The following is a 13,896-nucleotide window of genomic DNA, read 5'->3' as shown; positions in this document are numbered from 1 at the left end:
CGTTCATCTCACACAATACCCTAAATATTACATGGGATATGAATCCAAAACTCACTAGTCTAATTGCATAGGATTTAACAATGAGAAGTGTTATTCATGTACTTTAGGAACAGCAAAAGGTAACCACTTGCTTCTAATCTTTTGAGTTGACGTGGAGTAGACAATCCACTTAGAAAGTGGGTAGAGCATTTTATGATTATTCCTAGCTATCACCTCCCCCACCTCCAACCCCCACCCCCCTCTTGCCGAACCCCTGCCAGCCATAATATATATGTGTGTGTGAAGAAAGCCCCAAAACAATTGTATTAATACATAAATTTTATGTGGTCTAATAATGCATGAGAAGCTTAGGACCCATGCAATTTCAATGAACACCCTCGTTTGACCCTAAATTAGAGTATGAAAGGTGCATGTCATGGACTCAATATCTCCCAATAGGGGGCCACATATCTTGTATTTTGACCTTGTAATAGGATCTGAATCAATACCGAACGTTAACTTCGAATCAATTTAATCAAATCAATATCCAACAATCTTACAGAAAAGCATATGAGTTTTTAAAAAGTGACAACGATGAAGAACAGTATAAGGTTCGAAGTATTGGATTGATCAAATCTGTCTCTATGCCTGTGTGTTAGCTTGAGAGAAGAGAGTTGTTTCTTCAGAATTCCAAGCCGTGACAAGATTTAACACTTTGACTTCAAAGCTAGAGTACTCACGAGAAAGTGCCAAGTTTAAACAAATGAAAAAAAAGACACTTTGGATCAATGAAGTCATTGAAGTTGGATAGGAGATATCACATGGATTAAAATGAGTAAAATATGAAGTTTGAAAGTAGTCAAAAATGCCCTTGACAGCGGGTGGGGCGACTCGATAAAAAAAAAGTTGCTATTTTTAGGGGGTTTCTAATTCTTAAGAGGCTTTTTAATAATATTTTAAAGATATTTTATTTCTTAAGGAGGCCTTATATTATCTTGAATTAGAATATCCAGTTAGTTATATTATAAAGTATTTTTGTTCCTTCAAAAAGTAAAAAAACAAAAATACTCATAAAATATAACTAATTTAATACTTTCCAGTTCATATGAACTAAAGAAGATCATGTTCCATTTGTGGGGGCTGCCTTAACCGCCTAATCTTTGAACCGCCCCGACAACCAATAACCGATTGTAACTGATTGAGTCTACAAGTGTGCATGTCTCTAGAAATGAGGGCCTTGGCTCTAGAAATGCACTCACTAGCATGTCTATAAAAACATGATGCTGCAAATACATACCCATAAGTGAAGAGAGAGAGAGAGAGAAAGAGTCTAGGGTTTTTTTCTTTCTTTCTTTTGCCTATTCTAGTGGTGAAGGATTAGTCCCATGTGAAAGTGTGTCTAGTACTTTTGAGGGTGATGTATAAAATAGTCCAAACCCATGAAAAAGGGGGACCATTCCTGTGAATGCCCTATCTTTTTTTTGTTATCTTGCAAGAATCTAGCCTAATTGTGGAAGGGGAAGAAGGGGTAGGGATTGGATTTGGAGAGAGAGAGAGAGAGAGAGAGAAGTTGGAGGGGAGAGTCATGAAAGGCATGATTTCTAAGAGAGTCCATCCCCATACCCACTAAAGATATAAAGTAGGAGATTTGGTTGGGCTTTTCTTTTCCTCTTGCCCTTTTTCTTTCAGTGGGATAATGGATTTTTTTTTTTTTTCTTTTTAAATTATTTTCTTCAGGTCTGACATGTGAATTGCTTCATGTCATCAGTTGCAGCCGTATTTGGCATCAAAGGTAATTTTGGTATCAAAAACCTACAAAAAGAAAAAGACTCACAAGGCCTTCTCTTTCTTCACACGTGGATAGCAACAATGCTGGACCTGTCCATTTCTCACTCTTTTTTATTTTTTTATTTTTATTGTTTTTTGCAAACTTTCTGCCTGCTGCTGGTGACATCCCATATATAGTTCATCCATTTACCCTTTGTCATATTTTGCTAGGAATCTCCTTTTCTTTATTTTTTGTTTTCCGAAAGAACTTCGAATCATTGTCCTCTTTAACAAGAAATAATATTGGGTGCCTATCTATTACATCCCATATTAATGCTGCATAGGGAATATGTCTAACACCGTGCATTGAAGAGAAAAAGGGATCAAAACTTTTTTTTTTTTTTTTTTTTTTAAACTACTAAAGATTTGTTTTAGTGGAAAAATGAAAATATTTTCATATTTTTTACGATCGAAAATAATAATTAAACTAAAAATATTTTTGATTTGGCAAAAAAGCTTATTTGGTTTAGAAAAATAGTTTCCGTTTTTGAATTTCGTAAACCATTTTTTGAGTTAGAGACGTTGAAAAATATTTTATATCAAAACAAATAGAGCTTAAGAATATATTTGGTGCTACAATTTTGCAAATCAAAAGTACGATTTTAAATCAAACCCTAATTTTGTATTGTTTAAGTGTTTATTTTATTTTATTTGCAATTTAAAAACAATAAAAAATATGCATTTTCAAATTGCCCCGTAAGGAGCGCATTTTTAAATACATGATGTTAAAATATTAAGTTGTAGTTTTAAAGGCCAAATTGCAATTTTACTTACCAAGTACTTAAGTGTACTTCTAAAAATCACTATTTATAAATCATAAATTTTAAAATTATATTTCAAAACCCAAACGGGCCTAAGGCTTGATTGTTAAAATAATAAAGATAGTTGTTTTGACAAAAAAATAATAATAAAGATAGTTGTTGTGGGATACCCCTATCACGCGGCTCTTTGAATGGTGTTTTCATATAAAAGATAGCAAGTCAGCAAACGGAAAGAATTTAGTGACCATGTAGAGTATGCAGATCATCATCATCAACACCATTATAATCAACTGTTGCTTCCACCACCAAAAGTCCAGATTATGATGAATTATGTGAGATTAAAGACTAATGAAAGCTTGTCCCACTAAAGTAAATCAAATTGTTTGAATAATCAGATTACTCCACAAGTCCAGCCAAACAAGAAGAAAGAAGGGGGAGGTGCGGTGCTACTACTTTCAACTGCATGTTTTAATTTCCGATAAAAATGGCTATCAAAGAGTCAACTAACTGTGATTACCTTTGTCAAGGAAATGTTATATAAATATTACAAAAAATCAACCATGACTTGAGGTGAAAGAAATGTACATCAGCAGTAGTAATAAAACTTCCAGAACGTTGAACTTAATAATGTCTTTTTTCTTCAATTTAAGCCGGGTATCCAGGAAAATTAAAGCTTCATGATGGAAAGCCTTCATCATTTGCTTCACAAACAGTATGCCAAAAATCAGGATTCAATCATTGGCTCAGGGTCAGACGGCTCTGAGCGAGACCGGTTGGATTGCCTCACAGAGTTGAAAAGGATATCTTTGAGAACCTGAGTGGAAAATGTAGATCATATTTGTTCAAAACACAAACCTACTAACTGTTAAAACTTTTGTGTAAAAAAGCCTGAATGCCCAAAAACTGCAGAGGCTAGTCACCTGTGACATTAGACCATGAACCTGCTCCACAGTTATCTTTGCACTATCCCGAGTAATCTTAGCAAGTTGAGATTCTTCCTGCAATTAATAAAGGTATTAAATTCAATATTACAAGGAGAGAGAGAGAGAGAGAGAGAGAGAGAGAGAGAGATGTCAAAATCATAAACATAGTACAATCATGTGCGGTACACATTCCTCTTTCCTTCAATAAACTCATTCCAGATTCAAAGGATTTATAAAGAAAAATGTTATGCAAAATGCATACTTGAATATAAAAGTCATGGAAGTCCATCTTTCGTATTCTTCATTTATTCATTTCAAAATCTTCCTACATCTGAGTCATTATTAAATAAAAATGGTCATATACGTGCATCGCTACCTCAAATCCTCGATGGAGATACTAGATCCGGATAAGTAATCCTAGGATTTTCATTCCCATTAATGTGATACAACTTCTAACCAAGGTTAGATGAATACTTCAACATCAATTTAAGTACTTATATCAAATATGAGGATACTATTGGCCCTACGTATAAGAGGAGGAATCGTACTATTCAATAAATCAAAAATGTCCCCATTGCCCTAAATGTGTTGTAGTCACACATTTGATCCCTTTGCTGATTGGATTCACAAGAGAGTCCTGTCGACTCAGAGTCAATTGATCTGAACCTTGAGTCTGAAGAGGTATCAAAAGGGAAGCAAGCTAGTTCTTCCAATGTATCTTCAAATCAACCAAGGTCCCATAGAAAAGAAAGTCATGCTGCTGTCGATGAAGATGCTAGTTATAAAAAGCTAGCCGAAAAGTTTGGGGAGGTTGCATTAGCAATTAAAAGACTTAGTAAGGATCAACTTATTGTAAGTGACCTTTATGAAGAAGTGATGAATATGGAAGGTTTTGATAGAATTATGCTTGCATTTTGACTTTGACTATTTGGCAGACAATGAGAGGGTTGTAGTTATGACCAACAATGTTAAACTTCAAAACCTTTGGGAGGAGAAATCTAACAAAAGTGATGGACATAGGAAATCGGAATTTATGGTTCAAATTTGTGCCAGGACATGAACCAATGCAACTATCACTATTTAATTATAGTTTTTTTTTTTTGATAAGTAATAGCCAGTTTTATTGAAAGCGTAAAGGCGCCCCAAAGTACACCGGGAGTATACAATAGGATCACCTAGCTAGAAAGAGAAAAGCGAACAAGGAAGTCATTATAGCTAATCGACACCGGGAAGACATACGCTACAGTCCATAGATACAAAGTGTGTAGACATAAGGATAGTAAGTCTTCCAAAGAACCTTCCAGATCTTCAAAACACCTATTGTTCCTCTCCCTCCAAATGCACCAAAAGAAGCAAGTAGGCACCATTTTCCAAACCGCAGCGCTCCCTCTCCTTCCCATAGACCACCAACAAGCGAGCAGGTCCGAAACCCGTCTCGGCATCACCCAAGACAATCCAAACCGCCCAAAGAAGGCGCACCACAAAGCATAAGCTACCTCGCAATGAAGAAGAAGGTGGTCCACCGTCTCCTCATCCTTCTTGCACATCCAACACCAGTTTGTCACGATCACATGCCGCTTCCTTAGGTTGTCTAGGGTCAGAATTTTGCCCATAGCTGCCGACCACACAAAAAAACTTGCCCTCGGCGGAGCATGTGTACGCCATACACTCTTCCAAGGGAAGTGCCCCCTTCCAGAACCAGCCAAGGACGCATAAAGAAGTTTGACCTTAAACTGGCCTCTTTTGGAGGAGTTCCACCACAACCTATCTTCACACCCTGGTCTCACTTGAGCTGACTGCAACAACTGGAAAAAAGAGGCAAAAACATCCACTTCCCAATCATGAGCCCCTCTAGAAAACGTCACATTCCACAGGTTGTGGCCACCACTCACCTCCAAGATAGCCGCTACTAAGGCATCCTTCTCACAAGCCATATTGAAGAGACCAGGGAAGGCTACCTTAAGAGCCGTATCACCGCACCACACATCATGCCAAAATCGAACCCTAGTCCCTTCCCCCACCTCAAAACGCGTAAAGCCTTGGAAGGTATCCCAATCCTTCCTAATATTCTTCCATAACCCAACCCCAAAAGTACCTCCACACTCCAAGGAGCACCACCCTCCCCATAAGCTACCATACTTCGCATCCACCACACCCCTCCACCAAGCATCTCTTTCCAAACCGTAGCGCCACAACCATTTTCCTAGAAGTGATCGGTTAAAGTCCAGCAGATTTCTGATCCCCAACCAGCCTTCCTTAATTGGAGTGCACACCTGCGACCACTTCACTAGATGGTATTTAAACTCGTCACCTAGCCCACCCCATAAGAAGTTACGCTGAAGTTTCTCTATGCGCTTGGCAACGCTAACCGGAATAGGAAAGAGAGTATGTTGGATATAGTTATGTAAATCATTGAACTTTGATGATAGTATGTTGGATATGGAAGAATATTAATTGTCCCTTGCCCATTTACTGTGTTACTGAATGTTATTTGTGATTTTTTTCATTGGAACCATATGGATTATGGATTTATCAATGGTTATCTACTTATAGACTAGCGAATGTGGGAGTCATTTTCTTTTCAAAATAATTTGTAGGTTGATTCTCGAGTCACTCTCTATTAATATTCATGCTATAAAATGGAAACTGTTAATTACATGATTATAGGAAATCACATAAATAGTAAAGAACTACTATGCGAAACAAACAACAGAAACTGTTTTTATGTAAAAACAAACACAAATCCTTGTCAATTGATATCCACCTAAGTGATGCACAGATTTGAATGCCATTCAGGATCACATGACTAGGAAAACACCATGGATGCCCATCTTTGAGTAAACAAAAAGACATTACAATTTATGAGGCAAGATAAGTAAACGGACCTCTTTCTTTCTTGGAGGGGGTGCTAATAGTGGCCCAAAGCGGGAGTGAGATAGTTGGTTCTCCGCCTGCTCCAGCTTTTCAGCTGCATGGTGCAGACGACACCACTTAATTACTTTAATTTTCACAATTACTCTAGTCAACCGTGACAAGTAATTTGAAATAAAACCGAAGAAACTTGTATGGTACAAGAAGTAAGAAATTACCTAGATCTGAGATTTGTCCAGCAACATAGTCTCCGTTACCCAATAAAGGTGAAGATGAAAGGGTATTCACCCAATACTTGTTCCATAGCAGATCCAAGAGGTGGGAATCAAGAGAAGACTTAAAATAGGTTATATCCAAAGAATAATACTGCAAAAACACATACAAATGGAGTTAAAACCATACTGGACAGCAAGCTTTCTCGAGGAGCAGAAGATGATGAGATGATAACCTGTTTACAGTGTACACCAAAGTCTTCAATCTTATTCAGAGGGATGGTCTGATACTCAGAGACAGGCTCATCTGGAGGCTTATATCCCTCTGGGTATGTTCTGAACGCTCCAATCTCAACTTTTCCAGCAGAAACAGTCCTTGTTGGATCTATAACAACTGCCAGAAAAGGCTCCTGATATTGCTGGTTTAGCATTTGTGTTGAAACATCAATACCCGAAAGCCAGCATCCATAGCCAGGATGAGAATGGTACCACCCAACCACATTCTCCAACCGCCCTGCCTGCTCCATTAAACATATACTGTAAGGGAACAATCTCCATGGAATAGCATAAATTATATATGGGATGCAGATGAAGACTTTTATTGAGATACAATGCCTGCAAAATAACTACCAATTCCAGTAGAGGTAGACAATGTGCTTAAATAGAAGTTTCTAAGATGACCAATTTAGAGAAAAACAATTCAATCTTCTTCTTCTTCTTCAAAATCCAGTTTTTTTTTTTTTTTTTTTTGGGTAAATTAAAGTTTACCCAGCCACCACATCTGTTCAATGTGTGGCAACTCTCATATGTTCAAAGGGGTGGCTGCACCTATTCAGAGGAGATGGTTGCACGGCCACCCGGTGCGGTCACATAGCTAGCCCCCAACAAGATAGAGTGGCCATTGCTTAAAGGGGTTGCTCACCTATTCAGAGGGGTTGGTCGAGCAGTACAGAAGGTTGGCCGCACAACATTACAAAGGGGGTGGTCAAGCAGCCACCTCCATCTGTTCAAATGTTCAGAAGGGGTGGTCGTGCAACCACCCTCATCTGTTCAGAAGGATGGCTGCGCGGCCACCTCTCACCAATTTTGACATAGGACAATGGTAGTTATAGGTCCGAATTGTAGTGAGGTGTAGTTTAGAGGTCAATCTGAGAATAGGGTGGTAGTTTTTTGGGAAGTGTAATTTACCAATTTTTTTTATAAAAAAAATCATGAATTAAAAAACTATAGCTGCCACTCAATCAGCTTATCCATCCATGGGACACAACTGAACTGTGCACAAGTGGAAAGAACAAGACAGAGAGTGCTTCATACTAGTCATGTGCTTCAAGTTAGATTACTTTGTGAATAAACCCAAAACTTAAAGTCTTACACATGCACCAATTTCTACTCATCAGCCAAACAAAAACCCTTATTTAATTTTTTAATTTTTTTTTTAAATAATGAATTAAAAAACTGAAAGTTTGCAGCGGCCACTAGGGTTTCTTATAAATCAGAATCTAACCACCAACAATGCAACATCCTAAACCCCCCAAAAACAATCTCAGCTAGGGTTTCTTACTTTCTAATAGCTAATAAAAAAGAAACAAAGAAAAGAACTAAAGAAAAAGACCTGCTTGTTAGTCTGGGAATAATCAACCATATACTCGTAGGCATCGGCCTGGGCATTAACCCTAGTCTCGGTTCCTTCGACGGGCAAGGCAAAGGCGTCCATGACGATAATGGCGTCGCCGTCGGTCTTTCCCTGCATGAGCCCCATGACCTCGATGGTCCCTCCGGAGCGCGCGTGGACCACCATCTTCAGCAGCGCTAGGGCCGAGATCTTGACGCGCTTGAAGTAGTGTGGGTCGGTCGTCCACGGCTTCTCCTGCTGGTACTTGGCCTGCGCTGCGTCGTCGTAGTAGAATATGGCGTCTGACGCCGGGTCCGGGTTCGCCGTGGGAGTGTCCATCGAGATTATGTTGTTCTCCAACTCCCATGTCTTCTGGGCTATGCCTATCTGTGAAGACGTATAAGCGGAGGAAGAGGAGGAAGGAAAGGGCTCCATTGTTATTCCTTTGGGAGATTGCACTGCCTTGATTACTTTTGTGTGGGAAAGTTGCGTGAAATATAGAAAACACTCTTCAAGTGGGCCTAGTTGGTTAGGAGGAGGCCCATTCAACTCAATGTTCCTATGGACTTGGAGAGATTGATTTGGGCTGGCAATTTAACCCTCGTCCCACGAATACAACACCTAAATTTAGGTTAAAATTTAAGTTAACAAGGTTAGGGTCATAAATGGGTAACTCGTTCAATAAACAGGTCGTATCAACCTTTGTGTTTGCGGGTTAAGCCGTTTATTATTATTATTTTTTTAACTTAAATTATTAACCAAAAAAAAAAAAAAAAATGAAAGAAAGAATTGTCATTCATTTGTTTTGTATTGCATGCTATAGATGTATCTTAAAATTGAGCTAAATAGATTGTCCATATGTTTCTTGAATTCATGCAAGTTATTTTAAGATATGTTGAGAAGTACATGCTCAAGCTCAATCAACACTAATAATAGATCCATGAATTAGCTTTTGTTGTTTTGGAGACTTTCTATCAATTCTCCCGACCACCATTATTTTTCAATTGAAAACTGCCACATTGCTGCTTGGTTACTGGGATTTTGCCATTTTGGTTAGGTTATAAAAATTAAAATGATTTCACTGTCGAGTTGGGTCGGGTCAGGTGTGCCGGGTTGGAATCTATTGACAGTTAAATTAAATGTGTTCATAGGTTGGGTCATGTCAACCCGAAACAACACGTTTATCTAAACAGATTACACGTGTTGGGTCGTGTTACCAGTAAAGAAAACGTGTCTTGTTCGAGTTTGGGTGTTCAACACGTGTATATAAACGTGTCGGGTTCGGGTTGGCATAAACGGGTTGACATGAACACGACACGCCAACCCGTTTTGCCAACCCGTTTGACAGCCCTTTAGTCCCAATTTCTTTGGTTGAGAATGGGTTTGAGAATGTGATTTTGTTGTAAAAGTGCAATTTTAAATCAAATTGTAGAAAGTGTATCTTTTGATAGTACATTTTAAAAACGTAAAAAAAATTGTGTTTTCGAATCGGAAGAGGAAGTGTGTTTTATAAAACGCATTTTTTTTTTTAATTTTCTTTTGTAAATTTGAAGTTTGCAGAAAAAAGTAAAAAGTAACTTTTGATCCAATATTAAATGGTTTTCAAAATGAACTGTGAAATTGTTAGTAGTCTCTGGTTTTTGCATTAAACAAACTAAAAAAAGGTTACTCTCTAAACCAAATTCCATCAATGATCTTGTGGATCAAAGTAAATAAAATTAGGATTCACATGTCTATTTAAAGGACTTTTGTGTATGAGAGGCTAAGAGCCCAAACATTTTTTAAAAACACTATGCAGACTCCAAAACCCCAATTAAAGCGGAATTAACAAGATTTAAATATAAGCAAACAATCACCAAAATAAGTAAGACAATAAAAGAATTAGACACATATATTTTGGTGAAGAAGATGAAACTTTTTAGAAAATGATCTAAAAGTAAAACCTCTTCGGGCAGCCAAACCCAAGAAGTTACTATCAAAAGATTATTCAGAAATTACAAACACTAGGAACACTTAAAACCATTTGCAAGACCTTGGCTCTGTAAGATCGACAAGCCTACAACTCGTCTCCTTCCTCACAATCTTCTTCAACATGATTCTCCTTTACCGGACCCTTCCGATAGACTTCTCAATGACGCTCAATGAAACTAACAATAATCCTCTAAGAGGAATAATCAAGCTCACACAGATTTTCTCTCTAAGCACAGCCTTTCACGAAACCTGGTGTAAAATTTCGTACATCTCTCTCTATAAAGATGTATATATACCCTCAACTAAACCCTAGACCTGGGCCCACATAAAAACACGTTTTAGGCATAAAATCTACGGGGTGTCCAGACAGCAACTTGCGGAGACGGGAAAACTGAGTTTCTGTTTTTGATGTCCGGACAGCCTTGCTCCAAGTCCGGACACCCCAGACAACAACTATGTTGGTGAAGAATTGTTGCTCTTTGGTTTTCGTGTTCGGACCGTAAATCTTCTTATCCAAACTGCCAATCTTGTAGATGGGATTAGGTGTTTGGAATGTCTGTTTTGAACACCGAATAAGCCAACACAAGAACTAACAAACTCCCCCTTTGCTAATTCGGTGACAAAACCAATATACCGAGACATCTCATCATCTCCTCTCCCCATATTTACTCCCCATTTTTGTCACAGAATGACAAAAGGTCTTCATGTTTCTTGAAACACTTCACGAAACTCATGATTACATATGTGGAACAGGAATAACATTAAAACTCATGATCACAGATAAAAGAAAACACATGAAGTATAATGCATGATCATGAAGGCACATTAGCAAAAACTCCTCCTCAATGTATGACTCAATATAAACGAGGGAAAAAAAATTTGCAAATAGGAGTATTCATAAGAAGAGTATATTCAATAAATGATCAAAAATTACAGATTAGGATAAACTCTTGTTGGATGTGCCAAAAATACCCAAAGCATGCAAGAATATCAAAAGATGAATAAACAAAATCATTGTTGTAACTCATGTCATGCCATTATGTACCATCACTATTCATGCTATATATGTTGTGTGTGATAAGCCACAATCAATAACCAATCAATGGACAAACAAATATTGACAAAGAAGGTACATTAAAACTTCCAAACCATATGAAAGAAATTCATAATTTGTTAGGTTAGAAGTCAAACCTTACTAGGGCCTAGTCATCCTCATCCAATACTCTCCCCTTTAGTCTTATCACAAGGCTCAAAGCTACATCTAGAATTTTAATTTTGGATAAAACACAAAAAGAATGACACAATGAAAATTCATTTTTTGGAATATTTTGGCATTTTGGACATTTCACTTTAGATTTTCACTTTGAGAACGTGTCTTTAATAAAAATTAAATACAAGACATAAGAGTTTGAGCTGGAATTTATAGGTTCTAGGTTCAACCAGCATTTAGTCAATTTTAACCCACAAAGAAAATCCATCCTATTCATATGGTTTGTCCAACACAACAAATTTGTCATGGATTGACATTCCTTCTTTAAGCTTAAGTGCATAGAGATAACATAAATGAAATGTACCATAATAACACATACTTGAATGGATCAATGACAGTTCATTATAAAGATAATCAACTCAAGCACGATAAGTGTATTCCATAGGTACATAAATTAAGAGGATTTTCAATTAAGCAATTAAAGAGCATTTAAAGCATATATCCATCTTAATTTTTCAAACATCTTTGCAACAACAATACATTTCTCAACAATTTATTAACACAAATAAAACACAAAGAAGGGCAGCTAAGAAAAACAACACGTTTGAATTGAGATTACAACATGCAATACATGAATGTCCTTTAGCATTCAACTTTCATCACATATTATAGGTCCCACTACAAACTAATGATTTAGTTTAATAACTACTTCTAGGTCTTCACAAAACATTACACATTAATGAACATTTGACTAGCAAGTAGACAAAAATCTTGGTGGTCCGCACACAACATCTAATCTATAAGCCTTTCAAGGATCATGGCATATGAACATCTTGAAAAGTCCTTCATGAATTTGCCTCAAATCACGAATCTCAAACACAACCATGTATACTCTCTTCACACAAAAAGTGTAACAACAACAACAAAAAAAAAACAAAAAAAATGAAATGCATAAACAAGAAAACAAAACAAAAAAAATGCAAAGCAAACAAAGAAAAAAAAATGCTCTAGGATATTAACAAGCATAAGCAAAACAACTAATCCTAGGCATGTTATTGACTCACCTAAATTAAGGTGAAATCACTACCACTCCCCCTCAATGGTTGAATGGTATAATCCTTCCTAACCCAAACCTTCTTGAATGAAGGTGTAGAGACGTGAACATTTTCAAACTTTTCTAATCTAGACAAACCCCCCATCATCATTACCAAACCCTCACTCTCTTTCCTAGAAACATAATTTTTATTTTTATGCACATGAGGTTTCAATTTAAAATAGTTGGGTCGAATTTGACAAACTTTTCCACAATGATGACACGTAGGGATAAATCTTTTAGGAGATAGATTCCTAGGAGGATGGACGACTCTATACTTGGGGTAAGATACACAAGGTTCTACTTTTTATGATTTAACAAATATTATCTCGGAAGTAGAATCATTGTTAGAAGACAAAGCAGTATGATAATCAAAACTTAACTTAGATTTATCACAATCAGAATTCTGAGTATGCAACATATTCTTAAGGGAATTGCTAGAAAAATATTCCAATTGAGTTTCTGACTCTTTTAATTTATTCTCTAGCAAATCAACTTTACAACCTAAAACAAGATTTTTAGATTTTAAAGAATCAATTAAAGCATGTGATTCAGACAATTTAGTAGCAATACAATCTTTCACATGTGCAAGATCTTGAAAATCCTCCAAACAATTTGTGTATTGATGTCTCAACAGAGTGAATTTTTTCAACAAATTGTTGAAGGAGTTTATAAGATCATATTCCCCGTGAGAAGTATTCATAACAAACAGGAGTCAACAAATCTTACTAAGGAATTTAATCCAAACAGAGTGAACGGTCTCTGATACTAATTGAAAAATACTATGCAGACTCCAAAACCCCAATTAATGCGGAATTAACAATATTTAAATATAAGCAAATAATCACCAAAATAAGTAAGACAATAAAACAATCAGACAAAGATATTTTGGTGAGTAAGAGGAAACCTTTTAGAAAACATTCTAAAAGTAAAACTTCTCTCAGGTAGCCAAACCCAGGAAATCACCACCAAAAGATTATCAAGAGATTACAAACACTAAGAACACTTACAACCCTTTGCAAGACCTTGGCTCTGTAAAATCGACAAGCCTATGACTCGTCTCATTGCTCACAATCTTCTTCAACGTGATTTTTTTTACCAGACCCTTTCGATAGACTTCTTAATGATGCTCAATGAAACTAATAATAATCCTTTAAGAGGAATAATCAGGCTTACACAGATTTTCTCTCTAAGCACAGCCTCTTACGAAACCTGGGGTAGAATTTCGTATATCTCTCTCTATAAAGATGTATATATACCCTCAATAAAACCTTAGACCTGGGTCCACATAAAAACACATTTTGGGCATAAAATCTACGGGGTGTCTAGACAGGGTAAGTGGATGTCTGGACAGTAACTTGAGGAGATGGGAAAACTGAGTTTTTGCTTTTGATGTTCTAACAGCCTTGATCCATGTCTAGACACCCATGTCCGGAC

The 13,896-nt window shown here is 36.9% G+C and overlaps 1 protein-coding gene across 1 annotated transcript; it reads right to left on the bottom strand.

Moving 5' to 3' along the window:
• Positions 1 to 3,014: 3,014 nt before the first annotated feature.
• LOC132190588 (COP9 signalosome complex subunit 5a) lies at positions 3,015 to 8,648 on the bottom strand. The gene is made up of 6 exons (XM_059605622.2): positions 8,186 to 8,648; positions 6,810 to 7,091; positions 6,580 to 6,727; positions 6,376 to 6,458; positions 3,488 to 3,565; positions 3,015 to 3,381 (listed from the first exon to the last, which is right to left on the bottom strand). The coding sequence occupies exons 1-6, from the start codon at positions 8,618 to 8,620 to the stop codon at positions 3,292 to 3,294; spliced, it is 1,116 nt and encodes a 371-aa protein (XP_059461605.2). The 5' UTR covers positions 8,621 to 8,648; the 3' UTR covers positions 3,015 to 3,291.
• Positions 8,649 to 13,896: the final 5,248 nt, after the last annotated feature.

This window comes from Corylus avellana, chromosome 9 (genome assembly GCF_965113065.1).
Source record: "Corylus avellana chromosome 9, dhCorAvel1.hap1.2, whole genome shotgun sequence".
Classification (NCBI taxonomy): domain Eukaryota; kingdom Viridiplantae; phylum Streptophyta; class Magnoliopsida; order Fagales; family Betulaceae; genus Corylus; species Corylus avellana.
Note: the sequence above shows the minus strand (reverse complement) of the source record. Positions and strands in the feature narration are given on the sequence as shown.